This window comes from Lepidochelys olivacea (assembly GCF_965140295.1).
Source record: "Lepidochelys olivacea isolate rLepOli2 genome assembly, chromosome: 4".
NCBI classification, from domain to species: domain Eukaryota; kingdom Metazoa; phylum Chordata; order Testudines; family Cheloniidae; genus Lepidochelys; species Lepidochelys olivacea.
Window position 1 is genome coordinate 25,845,172 of NC_140414.1, and position 21,906 is coordinate 25,867,077.

The 21,906-nt window shown below is 40.3% G+C and overlaps 1 protein-coding gene across 4 annotated transcripts in view; it reads left to right on the forward strand.

Annotated features, from left to right (window-relative positions):
* The window catches only part of AFF1 (ALF transcription elongation factor 1), a 163,609-nt gene that overhangs the window by 118,668 nt on the left and 23,035 nt on the right, over nucleotides 1-21,906 (forward strand). For all 4 annotated transcript variants that reach the window (XM_084627188.1, XM_084627190.1, XM_084627187.1 and 1 more), the window contains exons 7-13: nucleotides 750-786; nucleotides 1,181-1,232; nucleotides 10,352-10,406; nucleotides 10,523-10,560; nucleotides 13,240-13,396; nucleotides 16,040-16,957; nucleotides 20,586-20,680. In XM_084627188.1, the coding sequence (XP_084483314.1) occupies nucleotides 750-786; nucleotides 1,181-1,232; nucleotides 10,352-10,406; nucleotides 10,523-10,560; nucleotides 13,240-13,396; nucleotides 16,040-16,957; nucleotides 20,586-20,680 (1,352 nt within the window). The remainder of the gene's footprint in view (nucleotides 1-749; nucleotides 787-1,180; nucleotides 1,233-10,351; nucleotides 10,407-10,522; nucleotides 10,561-13,239; nucleotides 13,397-16,039; nucleotides 16,958-20,585; nucleotides 20,681-21,906) is intronic.

Below are 21,906 nucleotides of genomic sequence, written 5' to 3' on the forward strand. Positions count from 1 at the left end.
GTTGTCCATTATACAACACATCTTGAGCAATAGAAAAACTTTGGATGAATAATCAGGAAAAGAAAAACCCTAATGTATATTTGTCAGGATCTTGGTCTTCAAAAATAATTCATACTTTCACAAAGATTTGCAAGGTCTCATCTGTGTTTATAGCATAAACAATTACTACTCTTTATGATCACTTTAAAAGTATCCTCCTAAATGTTTACCAAATCTTCTTTTCACTTTATTTCATGATTCAAAAATTAATACGGCTTACTAATAATATATGTACTGTTGACATTACTAGTACGTCTCACGATGTCCATGATAAATGATCTCAGTACATCTTAGGGTTCTGCATCATCGCAAAGACAGAATGTCAGACTTCAACAAAACAGATTTTCATATAACGGGTAACTCAGTTGAAACTGTTGGGCCTGGTTTTTCAGAAGTGCTGAATATCCACAAGTCTATTTTAAGTTCTTGAGAGCGGTGAATGAGTGCTCAACACCTCTACAAAATCGGGCCTATGCCTCCAGAAACAAAATGCAGATAACTGAAAACAGACAGCTATTATAATTAATACTATATTAGGTCTAGTTCTCTGAAAGAACTGAAGAAGAGCTGTGTGTAAGCTTGAAAGCTTGTCTCTCTCACCAACAGAAGCTGTTCCTATAAAATATATTACCTCACCCACCTTGTGTCTCTCTCAACTTTTTATAAACATTTTAATTTTTAGCTTTTATTCATTCTTTCTTTCTTTCTAGGAATCCCAGCTTGTTGGATCTGTAATACAGAATCAGAGTAAGTAAAAAGAAAAAAAAATCCAAATCAGACTTGATATTATAAAGGGAGCATCCATACAGGGTGCAGGGCGGGGGGGAGGGGGTGGAGAGTGAGTGTGTTACATAGGGGAGAGATTTTCAAAAGGATTTAAGTGATTTAGAAGGGATGAACTTAAGCACATACTCAAATTTAAGCATATGCTGGAGGGCTTTGTTGAACTGGGGCCTTGATCTTTATTTTGTGTGTCTTGAGTGGTCAATAGCCAGGGTGATATGCTGGATCAGCATCATATGTCTGTGAAAATTCCTGACCCAAAGATCAAGTTATTTAAAAACACAAATAAAAAGTCAGTGCAATAAAATATGGCACAAATGAGGTGTACAACACCCACTGTGTTTCTTTGGTTTTACAGAGCAGTATGATGCACCTTCAAAAGCATTGCCTAATTCACAGCAAGGAACATCGTAAGTAACCAGATTCACTTCTTGGTGATATGTTCAGTGAGCTGCAGTTATGGAATTATGGTGGGCGTTACCTGTTTTAAACCCTGGTTTACTGGATTTTTGTGGAGATGGAAGTTTTAGCAATCCTCTTTCAATAAATGTAGGGTCTGATCCAACACACATTGAAGTCAATGGAAAGACTACATTAGACTTCAGTGCGCATTAGATCAGGCCCTTAATGAATTGGGTTTTTTCAATATTACTGATGATATGCTTTGAAGTTTTTTGCTCTGTCTCTATCACTGCTTAATATCTAGCCATACTTCACACTGTTTGAACTACAAATAGCACATGAAGTTCTTGTCTTAAATGCAAATGTGCTTCTGTTTCCTTTCATGTATATAGTTTAAAGTCTATGAAGATTAGTAAAGTACCCAGTACCATTCTTTCTCTTAGACAGAAGTACTTGCAGTTCTGATTTACTAGTCAAGCACTTACTCCTCAGTCTCAAATTCAGATTTTTATAGCACTTAGTGTGCTGTTGGATTTTGGGAAACTATAGATTAAAATTATTAAAAGACCAATAATGATATTTCTATGATTATAAAGATAATATTGGTCTCTTGGATTATTCTTTCCAGTTATCCAAAAGAAAAGTTTCATGAATGACTTTATTGCTGGTTTCCTGTTTTGTTTTAAAGGTGAATCATTCTTTTAATCCTTCAAATAACGAGAGAGTCTTTATTTCTGCTTCTGAAAATTAGGGTGTAAGCTTGTGCTTAAGCCAAACATTAAAAATTTAGTGTTTGTAGCAAAATAGTGTAGTGTCTGTTAGCCAGCTGCATAGTATGAGGGTTTCTTATTGGCTACTTATTTGCTTTGCTTGGCTACTTATTTGCTTTGCCTCTGTTCTCTTTGTTAGTTGTGTTTTCTAAGATCAGTAAATTTATAATTTGTTCTGAATGAGAGAGATTTTCTAGTCCACAAAACATTTTTACTGGGTATAACTTGGTTTAACTGTTATAGTCTTATTGACATTGAAAACTACTATGACCGCACATAAACTATTGATGAATGGTTTTTGCTGAAAGGAAAAGTAGGGGTGACTTTGTGACCTCATTTCTGTGTGTGAAATAAGAATTTTCTCCACTAAATCCTTTCCTGTTTTATAGGAGAACTTTTATGAGTACATTTTTCTTCCATTAAAATATTGCTCTCCTAAATTTACATATCCGTTTAGCTTTGGTTTTTAGAACTGCTTAATTCTTCCAGAGCTTTTAGCCAAGTGGGTGTTTGGATTTCATACGCGTTACATTGTGCCACTGATAAAGAACTAGTTTATAGACTGGAGAATAAGATTTTTCAAAAGTTTAGGAATCCTTGCCTAGATATGATTGTATTAAACACCGATCCTTTCATTCTACTCCCTGTGGTCCCAATCAGATGTGCAGTGTGGCCCCAAGGACATCAATGTGGTTCCTCAAGGCAGAGGGTTCCACCTGTATGGATTAGGAGTCAAGGCCTTTGTATGTAACATTGAAATCCTCCTAGTGGTATCAGGAATTGCAATGATACTTTCTCTGCTAATTTTAATACAGGAATATTGGGACAAGGTTGATTTAGTGTAAGTTTTTCAGAAGGTCTGTGTTGGCCTAACTCTGCTTCCATTGAAGTAAACTCCAATGTTAGGCCATGGCTGAGCATTTTGAAAATCTGAATTTAAGTGTTTATATTTTGAAAAGGTTTAGGGGGCTGGTGGGTGTTAGGGAATGCCAGCTAGTAAGTGATTAATTTTTCTCTTTCATGTGTGTAGAGAAGGTTAATAATTGTAACACAGTGACTTTGTAGCATTAGTAGCAGGTGAAAACAGTAACCAGGGAATTAGGTTAACTGTTTCAAAGTATTGTTGTGTGATGAAATTTAGTCCTGTAAGGTTAACCAGACCAGATGGCAGCATTGATAGATTCTGAGCCTTGTATAAGACTAAGTTTCAAGTAAAGAGTGCTAAGTTACCCAAGGGCAATTCACATAGCAGGGTAATTGCTGAATCGTTTTATGTTTAGCAATTGTTGCAGTATTTAAAGCCACATAATGTTACTAATAGGAATGTTGTTCTCTGAGGGCTTGTCTGCACTGGCAATTTACAGCTCTTCAACTTTCTTGCTCAGGGGTGTGAAAAAACACTATGCCCCCTCATGAAGGTGGGTTTTTTAGAGCGCTGGGGGAGCTCTCTCCCAGCGCTCTGCTGTGACCACCCAAGCCATGTTAAAGTGCTGGTGCTTTAATGTTGCCAGTGTAGACTAGCCCTGAGTGTTACAAACTGGAGAGAGGTTCCCCCACCCGGACTCTGTTTTAACCACTAGCAATGAAATTAGGCATTTTTAACATTGTTCAGAACAGGGATGGGGGAAAAGCAGAACTGGCCTGTGCTCTGGCTTTCCTGCTCAATTGAACTGAGCCTGAAGGGATTTTGTATCTGAGTGCTGTAAGATCTACTAAACATACCCAACTGCCATCTGGGCCCATTAGTTGTCCTTTCATGCCATAGTAAGGGTTTCTGGCTGGAATCCCATAGATTGGGCCACCTAGCTTCTCTTCCCTCTCTTTTGCCTTTGCTTTCCCACCAGTGATTCCCGCGCCTCCCCTCCACACACACCTTCAATGACTTCTTCCCTTTCCTCTCCTTTAGATAAAAGTACCAGTGTCAGCAGCTCTCGGGGTATCTCTCTGCTGGAATCACAGGTGTGACTGCAGCACAGGTAGATATACCAGAGCTAGCTTTGATCTATCTAGCTCGAATAACTACAGCAGTGAAGCTGTGGCAACACAGTCTAGCTACTCAAGTGCTACTCAGGTTCCCAGGGAGTGTTGTTCAGGCTTCACTGTGATGGTGGTTTGAGCTAGATACTTCAAAGTTCTCTTCCACTGGTAATAGTAACATCGGGAGCCTTAGTGTAGACACTCTGTTTTCTAATTCTGTTTGGAACAGCTAATTGATACGGTGCATAAAATACTGGCAGTAGCCAACACCCTGTCTACCATGGGGCTCCCAACATTGCTGCTATATCTGTAGGAGAGTTTTGCAGAATTTCCCTAGTGTAGGCAGGGATAGAAGTTTTACCCAGGCTTGCAGTAGTGGTGCTTAATCTCCTCTACGCTAGTCGTTAAACTATTTTCAACACCAGTTCAGCAGGATGCTTTCCTGACCATTCTCATTAGAAGAGGGTCAGTTTTCCAGAACACAGCAACTCTGAGGTTCTGCCTAGTAGTTCTGTAGCTTCTCTCCCATCATTAAGGACACTAGGGAATTCCATTTAAAAAAACCAAAAATCCCAGCTATATTGAATCAGTGGGAGACATGGCAGAGCCTAAGCTGTGATGGCTTCCAGTGTTTCTAGCACTGTGTGAGAGTTAAAGAAAGGCAGGGCTCTCACCAATGCAGCTGAATCAGAGGTAGCACTGGTGAGCCTTTCTTGATAAAACTCCCTAGCATAGACAAGGCCTACCAGAACAAAGTAAATTATAGCTGCTTGATGTACAATAGAAAGCATCAAAAAGTCAATGGGCCTCATTCTCCACTGTCTTGCATGTTGACAGCTGTGCAGAGGGCACAGGTGAGTATAAAATGCTCCCACCAGTATCAGTGAAAGGTAAATTCTGAGCGAGTAGTGTTCTTCATGCACTTTGCACAAGTGTGAATGACTACTCAAAGTGTAACACAAGGAAGGATTGGGTCCAATACAAGCCATTACCCCCAGAATTATTTTATTTTAGATATAAAGGGAAGCTGATTCTCTCAGATGCCACCCAGCAATATCTAATTTTAAATGTGTCTTTTAATGGTGACTGCTTTATCAGGACATGAGAATTAGTTTTTGCTCAGATGTTGATGTATCCACGATGTCTGTAAGTGTAATCGACCAAAATGCATAGCCAGTCAGTGTGAAGGAGAAGTGACTTAGATTTGCATATCTAATGGTGGAAGCCATGATTTGCCCAGAGACTTAATTACACCGCCTTCTTGAACTGATGCATCTCTGATTTTTGTTTTCATTTATACAATGGCACATTCTTCCTTTGCTCTTCGAAATACATGTGACTGTCTGAAAATGCAGCCGCTTAGAGTAGCTCACGTTAGGAAGTGTAGTTGACTGAAAACAAACAGCATTTGTGCTGGTTAATTAGAGGTTGAAATCCCTATGCGTCTGTGTGCCCAAATTAAGCATTCAGCTATATAGAATGTACAAGGATTTCCCAGATGGCTTTCATTCTTGAATAAGGCCCTTAAGTTAGCACCTGGCTTAATTCGAATGGAAGTAGCCTTTCTTTTTAGAAGGGGAGACGCCAAGTTCATTCTCGCTAATGTGTCTCTAACCAGGCCTGCAGAGAGACCAGCTTGTGCATTCAGTGGAGCTGTTCCTTTCTGGCATGCTACATTAGTTTTAGAACTGCTTCCCTAAGAAAGCTTTTTTTTTAAATAGGTTTTCTGAGAGAATGAGTGTGTACATGTGCTGCAGTTTCTACACACTACAGAATAGAATGCGACAGCACTTAAAAATATGGCAACTACTGAGCTAATTAAAGTCTTAAAAATATTAGTCTGGGTTTATTTTCTTTAAGTAGGCTATTTAACAACTTGTTGAAATGTTATGTAGGAAACTGGCTATCTGTTTATCTATTTGAAAGCATGACTCATTTGAAGAATTATTTGTTGAGCCAACCAACCAGTTTCATTTACTAATAGCTTAAGTGGAAGGCACTTCTTAAAATAATGCAATTTAAAGAGGACTTCCTAACAGTCTTAGTGCTTTCTCTTACATCGTCTTGTTGCCTTGGAAGGAAATGCATCTGTAGCCCAGACTTTAAAGAAGTTCCTAGTAGGGTTTTGGGTTTTTTTAAACATCTGGGCAGCCTGAAACTTGTGGTTTGAAATTGGTAATGGAGTATGAAACATTTGCTGGATGGCTGGCTGGCTCAGAGTTTACTCAAGGTGGTAGTTATCACCTTCTAATGACTAATTCCCCAAAGGTCTGTCTAATTCCTAAAGAACAGTTGGCTGCATTGCCCTCCAGAAAAAAACAGCCATTCTGGTTGCCCGTCTCTTCAGAAAGATGAAGGATTGAATAGTCATGGAGATTTAAACACCCATAAGTTAAAAGTCACTTAAGACAGGATAGGTTTCAGAGTAGCAGCCGTGTTAGTCTGTATTCGCAAAAAGAAAAGGAGGACTTGTGGCACCTTAGAGACTAACCAATTTATTAGAGCATAAGCTTTCGTGAAGTGAGCTGTAGCTCACGAAAGCTTATGCTCTAATAAATTGGTTAGTCTCTAAGGTGCCACAAGTCCTCCTTTTCTTTTTTTAAGACAGGATAGTGTATGTAGATCCTTGCATTACTGCTGACCCTGTGCTGTTTCTGTATTGTAATTAATCAGAGGACTTCACTTTGCAAGATGGTCATTCTAGCACCTTTTAGCAATACGTTGATTTCAGAAAAGGACACTCCAGCTTTAGACTCCAACAAGAAAGCAAGAATATGTAGGTTAATGGGAAAAGACTGTTCAGATACTTGAATAGCTTAGTCTTTGTCTGGAAAACAGACTTGTAGCTTTGCTTAGGGGTCGATCATGCAAACTCTTACTCATGCAAGTTAGCTGCAACGAGACTGTTTGCTTGAGTGAGGATTACTCAGTGAGTAAAGTTAGTAGGATCAGAACCTTGGTTTGGAGCACAGGCTTTGCAGTGAGGATGGATGAATTTGTGAGAAGAGGGAAAAAATATTTGTTAATTTAGTGCATATGCAAAAAGCAATGGACCGAAGTAGTTTAACTTCCAGTAAGCTCTGAGTCATGTGAGAATCCCACAGGAACACATGCATTTTAAAGCAGATTTTTTTTTAACTCTGCTTTAACAGCTGCAAGAACATGTTCAAACAAAAGAATGTGTCATTAAAAATGAAATTAGTAAAGATTTATTACACTTTACTACCAACAGCATATGGGGTACTTACCCAATCCAGAGATACAAAGAACCTCTGTTTGGCTCACTGTCATTCAAACATTGCAGCGGTTTGGTTAAGGCTCGCATGGCCAGTCCTTTGTATCACTTTGTTTTCAGGAGTTCAGAACTTTCAGAGGGGAGAAAAAAGCAATGAAAACATTTCGCTGTGATGTTTATAACCCAACGCTTGAGACTCTTAATGTAAAGCTGAATGTATATAAAGTGAAACTGTCCAAACTCAGTAAAATGCAAGAAGTAAACAAACAACATAAATAGTAACAAGTTGGCTCTTTAAAATTCTTTTAATAATGAAAGGTGGTAGAAATAATTTAGGTAAAGAAATTTTTGACTTGCAGTATGTAATTCAGTTGGCTTTCTTCATTTAAGAGTTTAATGAGATTTTTTGAAAGAGGCTAGTAATTTGGGGTCTCTCAGTTTCGGGCACCTTAAAGGGGCTGGATTTTTAGAGCGTGGGTTCTCAGGACTTTCTGAAAATAAGGTTTCTAAGGTTCTACACGTTGGGCATCTGACATTACTATTCAATTTCTAAAATTTTAGCATTTAGTTGGAAGTGTCTAAAGTTGTCCTTCTGTAGAGTTATGGAATAGATTTTGCTTATTCTTTCTTCTTTGGAGGGTTCTACAAACTATATATATTTTATGGAATCAGGAAATAAAAGAAATAATTAATAACCAGGTTCTCTGAACTCCCTGTATGTATCCCTGTGGGGTTGCAGCTATACTGACATCGCTTGGCAGATCTCCTCCTTCACGAGTAGTATTTGTTGTACGACATGAATGCTGAACAGCCAGATTTCATTACGATTTATTTTCATTAGCAAAGGCTTAAAAAGTGGCTGATTTCAATGACAACAGCTATGCTCAGGGACACAGGAACTCCTGCATTACTGTATGTCCTGTATTTTTTGTAGGGATTGCAGGAAGTTTAATCTTTAATACAGTAGCTTTTCAGGTACTCAGATAGCTTGCTTGACTTGGCTGGGAGATGTCCTAGAAAGGTGGCTTAGCTTCCAGAAGTGCAAAAATGGTTTTGGAGGGGTTTTCTTTAATCCTATTTCCTGACTCCTGAAAACTAACTGTACTTTCCCGTGGTGTAACTGAAGGGGCTTGTGTTTTATGCCGAAAGAGTGGAGAAGGGTGATTTGTTAGCACCCTTTTTAAAGGAAACTGTAAAAGCAGAACAAGCAACACAAATAAACAAAACCTTCAAAACTATCACTTGCGTCTATTCCCTGTTCATTCCCTATGCATAATTCCCCATTTAAGAGAAAGATGTAGCTTTTCTCATTACTGTTAGAATTATGGTAATTTAGTTTGGTGCTTGAAAAACCTCATGCGCTCTGAGAGGAATCATGGTTTACTGTTCCACCATGACTGCCAGTTGCTGCTTCACTGTTAAAATAGATCTTATCTGGCTGACAAGGCAATTTCTCCTGCAGTTTCATTTGGATTTGGGATTCACCACTTCAGCAGCCAAGTTCCACAGCCCAGTTGGTCATATTTCAGTGGTTTAGAAATAATTTGTGAAAGTGTGTATGTATCTGTGCTTGCCTGAATGCTTTGGTATGAAGGGCATTTTGTAAATGTAAGATTACATCTTGCTTATTTGTCTAAATGAGGGGGATGGTATCTGAAAAGAAGAAATTGCTCAGTTTATTTAAGCTTTACTGTAGTGTGTTCACAGCATCTTAATATCGAACTGCTTAAAGTCTTTAAAGGTGACCTACAAAGATTTTTTTTTAGAAGTTGGACTTGGTAGCCCCCTTTTATTCTAATTTATAATTTGTATCAATGTAGCACCTAGGAGAGACATTGTCATGGACCAGGATCACATTGTGCTAGGCTCTGTACAAACTAAAATGAAGGCCTGACAGGATTTTTCAAAACTTGGTTGAAAAATATCAGGAATGTCAAGTCTATATTTCCCTGGTTTTGCTGGAGGACTTCCTGGGGGTCCCAGAGAAATTTACTCTGAGTTCTCACACCTTAAAGAGCTGGGGGTGTTGATGTGTTAACAGAGCAATCATTTTTCCCAAATGATCATTCAGCATTAGTTTGAACAGGGATTTAAAACAAAGGATGCTTTTTAAACTGTCTGAATAAAAATTCCTTTCCCTCTTAGTCCCTTAGCTTTAAGTCTCTTCTCTTTTGAAATATCATGTCACTAGTTCTCTGGGTATCTAAGACTTGCATTTCTAGTTTTTTGAGTTAGGAGGATTTTTTTGGTCAGTAGACTTTCAGGCTGCCTTCATACATCAGAAAGAAGAAAAAAAAAACGCAGTGGGACTCAAGCTATTTTTTGCCGCCCCTTTTCAAGGCACTGTTTTCTTCCTAATGCTCTGAGACAACTGGAAGAGTCCTACTCTGATAGTCATCTACATATTTGTTAATAAGTTATGACCAAATTCTGTTGCACATTCTCTGCTCCCAGTGACATCAGAGCAGAATTTGTTAGTATTTCTCTTTATTGCACTAAATATTATGTTTCCTAGTGTGATGTGCAGGAGCATGACATCCTGTTACGTAAAGGAGGAAGAAGATTGCGGTGGGGGGGGTTTCAGCTTGAACTTGGCATTGGTTTAGGCATTCTTGAGTTAGAGGCTTCAGTTGCAAAAAGAGAACTTATGTGATAATGGAAGTAATCGTAATCCAAGAAAAACAATGTGAATGCCCATACATTGCTTCTAGTGCCTGCAAAAAAACTTTCCTATTCTGTCAGGAAGCATCATGGCCTAGTGGATAGAGCACTTGCCTAGCTCTGCCAATGGCTTGCTGGCTGACCTTGGACAAGTCACTTCTCCTCTGTGCCTCAATTTCCTCATCTGTGATATGGGTACAATGCTACTGACCTCCCTTGTAAATACTTTGAGATGTGTAAGGTGGAAGAGCTAGGTAATGTATTACAGTCTATTTAGGTAATAATGGCATTTAATACTAGAATGTTTTAAATCTTGGAACAAAATCCCAATTTTTTTTGAAGTATGGGATCAGAACGAGACACGCGACTTCGGAAGGGTCAGGTTTTGTTCTTAGAGTCTGCCTTTTTAAAGCATATCCATCTATATGTCCCTCTTTCTTCTTCTTCTTCTTCTTCTTCTTTTTTTTTTTTTTTGGTCTTTCAGAATGCTACGAGATGACCTCCAGCTCAGCGATAGTGAAGACAGTGATGATGATCGGGTCAGTATGACATTTTATATTATACTACACGCACAGAAATCCCTTTAAATCGGTGTGATCTGTACTATTTAACCTAACCTTCCCCCCCTCCCCTCTTTCTTTGTTCAAATACTTAGGTCTCTGAAAAGCCACCTCCCTCATCTGCTCCTCCAAGGTACTGTTTGTTCCAGAACTACTAACTAGAGCAACAGGAAGAAGAATGTGCCTGATACTTTGTACACAGCAGTGAATGGGGGAGGATGGAGGTTATTTTGATTTTTGAAGATCCTCAGTTGGTGTGAAGTGGAGCAGCTCCATGGAATTAAACCAAGCAGCTTTGCTGACATGCCCCAGCTGAGGACCTGGCCCGTGGCACTTTGTACAGATGAATGAGCGAGCGAGTTAGAAGGCAAAGGGAAAAGTACTGACTGATTGACTAGCGTATTCTGGAAGTTTAATTCATTGGTTGCGGTGCTTAGCCAGGTTTAGCTGATGTTTCGAGGTTCATTTCTGTTTGCTCACGCTCTTCTGATAGCTTTCACTGAAGTCAAGAAATATTCGAAACCTTTAATAAATGTAAATTAATCTGGTTGCTGTTTTTGCTCTAGTGTGGTGTAAAAGTAATTGGTCAAAAGACAGCTAATTAAAGTGATTATGCAAGTCAGAGGAGAAACTCATCTGATACGGAAAGTTATGAGAATGTAGAGTGTTGTCCTCGTGTGCTCTTTGAGATAGATATATGTATCTATATGCATGTATGCAACGTATAACACAAGTGAATCAAGCTCAAGCTATGGAAAGAGCTGAATTAAATTTTTCATTTTGGTCAGTGGACCAAAGCTATAAAGTTGTTAGAGCCAAATGGTACCCTCAGTCCCCAATGGATCTCCTGTGGATAATAATAGGAGGTTTGCACTGAGGTCAAGAGTAGAAACATGGTCCTTATGAAATAACAGACCTTTTAGTTATTAGAGTTTTTACTGTTTTCAATGGGGCAAAGATGGCATTTTCAGGACCTCCACTATTTGTCTATTTGTCTTACTTTGCCACTTGCATGTGCATTTTGCTCAGTTTGTGTGCATAGTTGCAGTAACTGCATATGATAAATACACATGCAGTAATGCATTTATATTATTTGAGGGGTTTTAGGGAGATTTCCAAAAGCACAAACGAGTCATCTGCCTAACTCTCATTTGATTTTTTTCTTTTTTTACCATTTGTGCTTTTGAAACTCAACACTCATCATTAAGAGCTTCAGAATTAACATTCAGCTGGGATGAATAGAGGCATTTCTAATCTCTTCGCAAACTGCTGTTTTAGGCTAATACAGCGTTTGGGGAGGAGGTGATGGGGGGGAAGGAGGAGAGGAGGCTATGCCTGTAAGGTCATCTTTGCAGCTGTAAGGATTGAGAACTTGGGCCCGAGGGCCTAATGTTAAAGCACCTAATTAATTGATTTGACTTTTTTTCAAAAATTTGCACCTGCAGCTGTCATAGACTCAGCGAGCGATGAGAGGTGCTCAGCACCACTGAAAATCAGTCTACTTATTTAGATGCCTCAATTTGGACTTGTGTGTCTAACATCGATACAGGTCTGAAAATTGGCCTTAATTTTTTTTTTTTAAACTGAAAGCAAAATTTCCTTTTGTCTTGAGGCTGGATAAATAGGTCAAGGGTTTACACCTCTAACTCTTCCTGCCCCCCTAGGCCAATGTGTTTAGGTTCCTACTTGAGCTGGTATTATAGGCAATTCCACATTGGCAAGTAATGTGTATGTCTGATTTTAAGTCACTAAGAAGCCAGAAACAGTTGCATATGCAAAGTACAGCAAAGGGGTAAACTAGACTTCAAGTTGCTTCAGCTCCTCCTGATATGACAGCTGAGCATTGCTGATACAATCTTTTAAGCAGCTAGTCAGCAGCAGTGTTCAAGGTGGAATGAATGGGCATATGATTTTTTTTAAAAAAAGGAAAAAGCTCAGAACCCTTCCAAATGGAGACAGCTTAAATATAGACCACATTTTTGGCCTGTTAACTATATTCTTCAAGCAAAGAATAATGGTCTACAAAGTCAGCCTTGCAGAAGGGCATGACGATTTTGGGCAGTGATAATCAATTTGCTTCTGGGAGAGCACTTAAAATGTAGCTTTCTGTCAGTATGAGTCTCTGGATCAGCAAGAAAACTGACTGCAACTCATGCAAATGTATCGGTGTTGACGTGGGAGTTTTCTTAGGTTAATACTGTGATTTTTATTTTTAACCCCTTTCCAAAACATGCATTGTGCTTGTAAGTCCCAACTCCCACTGAACTTAGTACATTTCTGTTTTAGGCAGACTTCAGAAGTGAGCTCTGAAGGGATGGGTGTTCTGGGGGTAATATGCCACTTTAGCATGGCAGTTTACTAAATAATGCTTCTGATGAAATGGAAACCAAAGGAGGCAAATACAGTGAAGAGTGTGTGTGTGTGTGTGTGTGTGTGTAAAACCTTTTCAGGAAAACTAATTTTCTCTCATACTTCTTTAGCTATTTAACTGGCATCTGTCAGTCCCATTGAGTATTGGTCTTTCGAAAACCTAGACTTGAAAAATCTCAGTGACCATTTTTATTTTTGCCATATAAATAGAGCTTCCCAACCTGTTATAGTACCAGGTGAAACTTTGCTCACAAGTTCATCTGGCTCAGGGGAGGGTTTATTTTGAGTCATTACCTTTCTTTTATGGTATGGTAATGAATTCTTTGCCTTCTCACCAGTGCCAAAATGTAAGTTGTTTTAATTCCAAATGTTGCCATGTCAATGAAAATATAAAACTTTCACCCATGCTGCTTTCTAATTTTATCTCCTGATGGCCTTGCAGTGCCTCACAATCGCAGCCCGAGAGTGCGGCATCAGCACATTCCAGCAGTGTGGAGTCAGGGAGCACCAGTGACTCAGACAGCTCTTCAGATTCAGAGAGTGAGAGCAGTTCGAGTGACAGCGAAGCGAACGAGCCACCGAGAACTTCTACGTCTGAGGTACTGTGTGGTGAATGCAAGGGAGGTAGCGAGGCTTAACCAAGCTTACCGCTTCTGACTCCTCACTCACCTAATGCCAAAATAGTTACAGGGAAGCAGCCTTGGGATAAAATGTCATCCTCTTCTATATGCAGGTTCTTTTAATCCCCACGCCACTTCTGTGAACTTTCTCACTTGCTGTTTAACAGGCTTTGAAAGTCAAATAGGCCTTGGTCACAGGATAATTGGGCTTCGGAAAGAATGTTTCAAAATCCTTGCATGATTGGTGCTCTCTTCCCCATTTCAAGTATGGCCTGCAGTATTCCCCCTAGAAATGGGCCAGACCCAAACCTCCAGCATCCAAACTTTCCAGTAGTTTGGGTCAGTGTTTGACTTCAATGTTTCAGGCTCATCTTTGTGTATGTAATTATTATGGATCCTTTATTTGAGAGCTGTTTTATTGTGAAACCAGTTTTTTGCTATTTAAAGCAAGGTTGTTCTTTCTTAGAACAGTGCATTTCCTTCTGAAATCGAATGGCAGCTGCGTTTGATGAGGTGAAACCTCTCTCTTAGATTTCGTTTGAAATGATCAGACCTGTGGGAAGTCTCCACTGGAATGTGCCTGGACTCACTGCTGTTGAGCTTGGCTTGCTTTTCTGCCCTACTGGTGCTTTGGAGGCCTTATTGACCTAGTTGGGAAAGTTAGCTAACAGAACTCAAGATAATGCTTCATAGTTTCATAATCAAGACCAGAGGCATTTTTCAGATTGCTTCCAAAATGAAAATATATTTTCCAAGTCCCTGTTAAGCGTTAGGCGCATTGCTGTGCTATGTGCAACATGTCATTGAAACACTGTATCTCTCCGTCAGTGGTGTAGTGGGGGAAAGAGGGAACCTACAAAATGTTTCCAAATTAACAGAATGGTGTAAAATGGTATCCCATGGCTACATTTCTGAACATACATGCAGATTCAGCAGCACTTTATGCATCAGTCAGGGTATAGCAATTTACATTTTCTTCTGTTCTTCCCAGCCCTCTTGCACCCTGTAATCTAATTTTTTCTCCTATTACAAGTGTAGGAGCACACATATAGGGAGATTATTTGGGCAAAACTGAGGTTTATTGGCACAGAAGACACGGGAATCTTGAAAAACAAATACTTCTCCACCCCATTCCCAACATACACCAATTTGTGTGATTGCAGATTTCATTTGAGTAAAGTTCAGATAAAATTCAGGTGCTATTTGAAGGAAATAAGTGTTATGCTTTTGTTCCTATATATAAACCTAGCTGTCTTGTCTTGAGATTACTAGGTGATGGGAAAGGAGAAGAACTAACCAGATAATTTCCATTGAATGTTATGTCCTTTTCTTGCTATAGTTCATCCTTTCAGCAGCTCCTGAAGTAAACTGAGAGCAAGGCTGTTAGTACATTTCACTTACTGAATACATATAGAAAACTTCATCACAGACAAAAGCGATTGCTTAAAGACCTGTTGAGAGTCGTTGCTTTCTTATTTTATGGTCTCTTACCACCTTGAGTAAGGTGGTGTTAGGCAATGAAAACATGTAGGAAAGCACAAACCACAAATAACAGCTGGCAGTAGCAGGGAAGCGTATAAAGAATCAAACAGAACCCAGCAATCTGGGTACACTCTTACACTTATGGATCCAAGTCTCAAGTGAAGTCTTCACTGCAAAAAAAAAAAAAAAAATCTTTACGCAAGCTAAAATGTTAGTGAGGACAAGGCAGTTGTAGTTAGCAGGTTGAGTCAAACACTACAGCAGAGCCTGGGGGGTTAATACTATCTACTAACTCATAATAAATCTGCAAGTTAGCTAACTTGAGTTGAAAACTCACCTTTTTGTGTGTGTTTGCAGTGAAGACGTATTCCCCAGTACAAATCAGACTTAAACCCAGGGAATCTGGCTAGTGAGGACTGCCTAGTCTAGGGGAATCCTCCAGGACTGCTATTCTCTGGTGTAAGGGCATGGCTGGAAAAAAAGGAACATGGCTGGGGCCATCTCTGTGCTCTGTGGATTCCCAGCTGCTGGAATGCACCTGAAGGTCATTTGGCAGCAGAAGAGTTTAGAGTGGGCCTGTAGCGATAATTCCCTTCATTTGCAGTTTCTGACATACATTCCCACATCAAAGTTTTTCCCCCCACTATCTTTCACTCTAACCTCAATTCCAGTCCATAGATACAAAATAGCTCTAGGTGCCCTAAGAGGGGTGGGAAATAACTTTCATTGTAGCTGAAGAGTGCTTTAAAGATACAAGTGAGTTACATTTCACAGTCACTATCCTAACTCACATTGGGTCAGCAGCACTGGGTAATCAGCCAACAATGTTTGCTTCTGGCACAGGGCAACCCAAGGCCAAACTTCTATGGAGAATGAAAGGTCTCTTACTGATACAAAGGTGAAGCTTGTCTGAGATCAGGAGTCTGATATGAATAGTCAGATTATCCCTATGCAAAAAGAGAGGACTTTTTGTTTTGATGTTGTTCAAAAGCTTCTCAGTGTGTCCTCTCTCTTAAGTTCTTATATTTCCTATATCTTTACTAGTAGGGGTAAAATTTAATGGGTTTTGATAGCATCTAATATGTCAGGCATCAGAATAATCCATAGAGATAACTCCCATAAAACTTTTTTTCTTTACAGCCTGACCCACCAACGTCAAATAAATGGCAGCTGGACAACTGGCTAACCAAGGTGAACCAACCAGCAGCACCAAATGAGAATCCCAGTGAAGTTGTCCATAGGCCTGGTCATCAGGAGAGCAAGGGTCAAGGGAAAAGCAGCAGCAGCAGCTCTCATGAACGTTCTGAATCAAATGAGTTGCACCCCAAAAACTCAAGCAAAATAACCAGGGCTCCCCAAGGGGTACATCTTCCTAGCAAACGGACCTGCCAGAAGTCTCCCACGCGCACTGAGGAGCCCTCTCAGAGGCTCACAGTTGGTACCAAGAAGCCCAGCAAGGCCCCACTGCAAGAGGCTCACAGGGGAAACCTTAAAGTGGAAAGTGAGCCTGGTCCATATGGGATTAAAGACCAGTCTTCCAGAAACAAGCCCAAAGTAAAAACGAAAGGGAGGCCAAAATCCAGAGATAAAAAAGAATTGAAACCAACAGTGCAAGAGCCCTTGGAAAAGAAAAAGCACAAGAGCTCACACCAAGCCATTACAAAAGCATTTTTGGACTCTAAGCCTGTGAAAGACATTGTGGTTGGTGGTGCCCCAGAACATTTCCCTCTCAGCCCTGTAGCTCAAATCCAGAAGCCCGCCACCCCCACCAGGACTAGTGGCAAAAAGCCTGCCATTGTGGTCAGAGAAGACTTCCATAGAGACAAACTTCTCTTGCCTATCAGGGATAAGACGTTGTTATCGCCCCTGAGGGATTTCCCAGTCCCTCATGCTCTTGTGGTTAAAATTGAGCTGTGTCTCCTTTCAAGAATTCCACAGCCACCTGGGAAAGGGAGTCGCCAGAAGAAACTTGATGGTAAAGAGCTCCCAAGTGCGAGGAAGCAGGATTTGGAAAAGAAAAGCACAGAAACTCCTAACAAGTCTCTCAAAAAGAGAAAGGTGAGAGGGAGAGGAGCATTCTTGCAATGGTAGCAGTGTTATTCAATTGGCAAGGAATGTGGAGGTGAGGGAGAAATTTTAATAACATTTCATGTTTTTCATCCCCTCCCTCAAATAATCAAATTTAAATTAAAATTTTATTATCAAACCAGTTATTAAATATTTTTATTTATTAAAAACCAGTTCAGCAAATTATTAATATCAATAACTGTTCAGGAATGTTCTTGTTTTTTAAAAAGTCACAAAATATTCAGAAAGCTTTTAGCAAAATCTTGTGTTGTCAAAAAAGGCCATTTTTCAGAAAATAAAATCTTTCTAGTTAAAAAATTTCAACCAGCTCTAGGAATATGTAATCTCTGGTTTTGCTAATGTTTCTCTGGATTTCTCCCTCTTTCAATTAATTGAATTTAGCCAAAGCAACACTTGTAAGTGGAGGAGGCTACGGTGCCTTTTTTGCTACAAGGAGCATGGTATTTGAAATGCTTCCCTTGCTGTGCATTCATCTGTATAACCCATTCAATATCAGTTGCAGGAGAGTACCTCTGTCTCCTGCTTGTAGGGATGCCCTCAGTGAGAACTCTTCCACTTCAGCAGAGATGGGTGTCTTAGGCCTTGTTTGCACACACAAGTTGTATAAAGCAGTATAGTAGAACCTCAGAGTTACAGAGACTTCAGGAATGGAGGTTGTTAGTAACTCTGAAATGTTCATAAAGCTGAACAAAATGTTATGGTGGTTCTTTTAAAAGTTTACAACTGAACATTGACTTAATACAGATTTGAAATTTTACTATGCAGAAGAAAAAGTCTGATTTTAACCATCTTAATTTAAATGAAACAAGCACAGAGAGTTTCCTTACCTTGTCAAATCTTTTTTTTTTAAATCTTGTCAAATCTTTCCCTTTATTTTTTTAGTAGTTTCCGTTTAACACAGTACTGTACTGTACTTGCTTTATTTGGTCTCCTGCTGCCTGATTGCGTACTTCTGGTTCCAAATAAGGTTGATCGGTCAGTTCGTAACTCTGAGGTTCTACTCTACAATACCCTCCCCCTGGCAAAGCCCCACCCAAGGATGCAGTTATACTGATATAAAGATGCTAATACTGCTGTGGCTTATTTCTGTATAGGAAAGGAATAGCTACACCCATACCAAATCTTTAGTATAACTGCATCCATATTAGGATTTGTAGTTGTATATTTATTTGGGGGAAAGAAATCATACCTCTAACTGAAATGATTATACCAGTACAAAATCTGAGTGTAGACCCAGCCTCGGGCCCAACTTCTTCTGGGCTGGTCTGTTCAAAAGGAGACCTATTTTCTTTGTTAAGTGAATTGAAGTGTTCTCTGACAACTATAGTCGCAGCTGTAGGGGCCTAAAAAGCACAGAGAAAGTTAACCCTTAGTATGGTACTTCTGCTCTATAACCTGCTCTGAAATACTGGAAAGAATCTGTGTGCTGCGGATAAAAGAAACAATTGATATATAAAATACACAGTTAATCTGCAGAGCTGGGACTGAAAACCTAGTCCTTCAGTACAAAAGGAAATGCTTCTGTCACTTGAGCTCAAGGACGGCTCCTTCAGCTGAAGTAGCAGTAGGTCCTTTAACTCCTCTGAGTGCCCGCTCCTAGAGGATAATGTCATATATACACAGTCAGTACATTACAATGTGCACAGTGAGTTCACATGGTGAGTATACTCATCATGGCTACATCAGGGCCTATTCCCAGCTCTTCCTAACTATTCAGGAAACACCAGATTATTTGCTCTCAACTGGAGGGAGAATAGCAGTATTTTTATGCTGTTGGGAAGAGAATTAGCTACTCTTTTTTGAGAGGAAGGGGCCATCGAACACAGGGCACTTTCCCCTATTTTGCTAAGGAATGGTGGAAAAACTTGAGAACCCAGAAATCTGTACTGTGGGGAAGTGAGAGAGAACTCCAGTTTTGAAAGGTAAGTCTGTCTCTTCTGCTCTGTCCCCAGGAGAGCAGAGAGATGAGTGACTTGACTCTCAAGAACACCTTCAGGGAGAGGAGACTAATTAATTTATGTAAAGAAAAAAAAAATTGGCCTTTTGCAATTTTTTGCTGGATTTATTGGGGCCAGGTTGAAAAATTAACTTTCACTGGCTTGCTGGGGGAATTGCACAAGCCTCTACAGAAGAGGTGGGCAAACATTTTGGCCTGAGGGCCACATCAGGGTATGGAAATTGTATGGCGGGCCATGAATGCTCATGAAATTGGGGGTAGCGGTGTGGGAGGGGGTGAGGGCTCCGGCTGGGGGTGTGGGCTCTGTGGTGAGGCCAGAAATGAGGAGTTCAGAGTGGCGGGGGTGAGAGCTCTGGGATGAGGGGTTTTGGGTGCAGGAAGGTGCTCCGGGCTGGGACCAATGGGTTCAGAGGGCAGGAGGGGAATCAGAGATGGGGCAGGCTGTTGGGGCACAGGCAGGTGAGGGCTCTGGGGTGGGGCTGGGAATGAGGGGTTCGGAGGGCAGGAGGGGGATCAGGGCTGTGGCAGGGGATTGGGGTGTGGGGCAGGCTCAGGGTTGAGGGCTCCGGGTGGCGCTTACTGCAAGCAGCGCCCGGAAACATGTCCCCACTCCGGCTCCAAGGTGCGGCCAGATGGCTCTGTGCGCTACCCCAGTTTCTCAGTTAAGGAGTTTGACAGACTGGGAGCTTGGTGATCTAAAGAGATGCTCTTTAAAAACAAACAAAAAAAAAAACGGGCCATCAACTCATAAAATGTCCAATCCTGTGAGGTATTGCATACCTTTTGAAGTCAATGAGAGTTGAGGGCAATTGGTACCTCACAGCACTGAGCCCTTTATGAGGTGATGCCCTCATCTTTTTAGAGAGAATCTTCACATGCGTTTGGTTAGTACCAACTGCTATGTGGGCAGGGCAGATTGATTAACTCATTCAAATTTTGCAGTATTTCCATATTAAAATAGTTTTTAAGTTTTTCACCCTTGATAATTCAACAAATATACACACATGATTACCACAGATCTTGTAATACATTTTTAAAATCTTATTTAACCAGCTCTGTCTGTATATCTCTTTGCCTGAGAAGCTGGTATTTTTTTTTAGAGCATATGGATAATTGTTCCAAACATTTTTTTCCCCCAGTTTCTCCCTGTATCTTATTCCTGTTGAAATGACCTTGGGACAATCTGTGTGGTTTAACTCTTCCGTGTGCTTTATTTTCCTTTTTGGCAAGTGAGGCATATCACAAAATACAATCCCTTACCATTGATGACATAGCTGGAAGGAATTTTTATATGCTTTATATTGCTCTGTATGATTCATATTCATTAGCAACAAAACACCAAGAGCCAATTTAGAAATACTTGCTGTCACAAGCATGAGTCAGAAAATATTTTACCTTTTTCTTTTGCGGCACAGGGGGTGGGGAGGAAGTATTTCCACTCCATCCACCAGAATCAATCTCATGTCATTGGGAATTCTTTTCAAGGAAGCTGAAGTTTAGATTAATCAGCTATGATCTGGATTTGCATGTTGGGATTTTTAGTATTTTTCTTTTAACATTAGGAAATCAAATTTAGCTATGTTGGCCTGCACTTTTACATGTGTATGTAGAGTCTAAGTGGTGGTGATTTGCTTTCAACAGGGAGAAGCGGAGAAAGAGACTGATAAGAAGAAAATCAAGTTGGAGAAAGAAACCAAATCGTTGTCTTCAAGTTACAGAGACGCCAGTAAAATGAAGTGAGTATAAAGATGCCAGAAAAAAGCGTGAACTTGAGCTCTTTTTAAAAAAAAGGTTTTGGTGAGGAGTGGCTTCCCCTTGTCTCCCTGCGAGGATGGTATTGCTTAATGTGCTGTATATGCTATCTGAAATACAATACGGTGCAAATTTATCTTTACAACTTGCTGCCAACAACATATGCACATACCTTTAAAATCTGGATTTGAGCTCTTTGGGATATATCGGGCTGTTTTGTTTCTTTTCCTTGCTCTCCTGGTTCCTTCCCATCACCTTTCCGCCTCAGCAATCATTTTTATTTTTTGGAAGCTGTGCATGCAGACTTTATACTCCTACTCAGAGCAGTTTTTTAAAATCAGGATTGCAGTGCTTTACAAACAATTAAGGCACATAAACCCTCTGTGAAGTAGGATGGCACGGAACCCATTTTACTGAGGCAGAAAGCAATGAAGTAACTTACTCAAGATCACACATGAGAGTTAGCAGGTACAGCAGGACAGAGAACCCAGAAGCTGTGATTGCCAGTCCCCTGATTGACCAATAGCTCTGTCCTTAGAGGAGAGGCTTCTGGCATGCTATGAACTGTCTTTGCACTCTAAGACTCCAGTCAAGCAAAGCACTTAAGCACACGCTTAACTTTAAGCACATGATTTCTATGGAACTATGAACATGTTTAAAGTTAAGTTTGTGCTTCAGTGCTTTTTTGGATCACGGCGTAAGTGGCTCACCTAATTGTGCTACCTTGTCTAACTTTTCTTGCTTAGAAGAATATTGTGAAGGTTGTGATAAAGAACTTGGTCATCTAGCAGCCTCGGATTTCCTTGATGTCTCTGGTTTTTGGCTTGGTTCTGATATGGAGGCCACAGTTGTCTTGTTAGTGGTGATCACCTAATGATGGACAAAAATCGGGTGTTACTGCTGATACAATTAGGTCTGTCAGCCGTCTTTGATACTGCTAACCATGTGGTTTTGGCAACTTGCCTACAGAACCTAGCTGGGTAGACCGTGTCTATTTTGAGAAGTCCTACTCTTTCCCGTCCGAGAGGTCACAGTTGGTGGTGTTGGATGACTGAACATGTGTTCTAAGTGGCTTGTGGGTTCTGAAGGGCTCTGTTCTGTCACCCTTTGCATATGTGAGGCTGCTGAGGAGAATGGGAAGATGTGGCCTGTGCTGTCTTCCGTACGCAGATGACATGCAACTTTCTGGCTTTAATCACACCCAGATAGT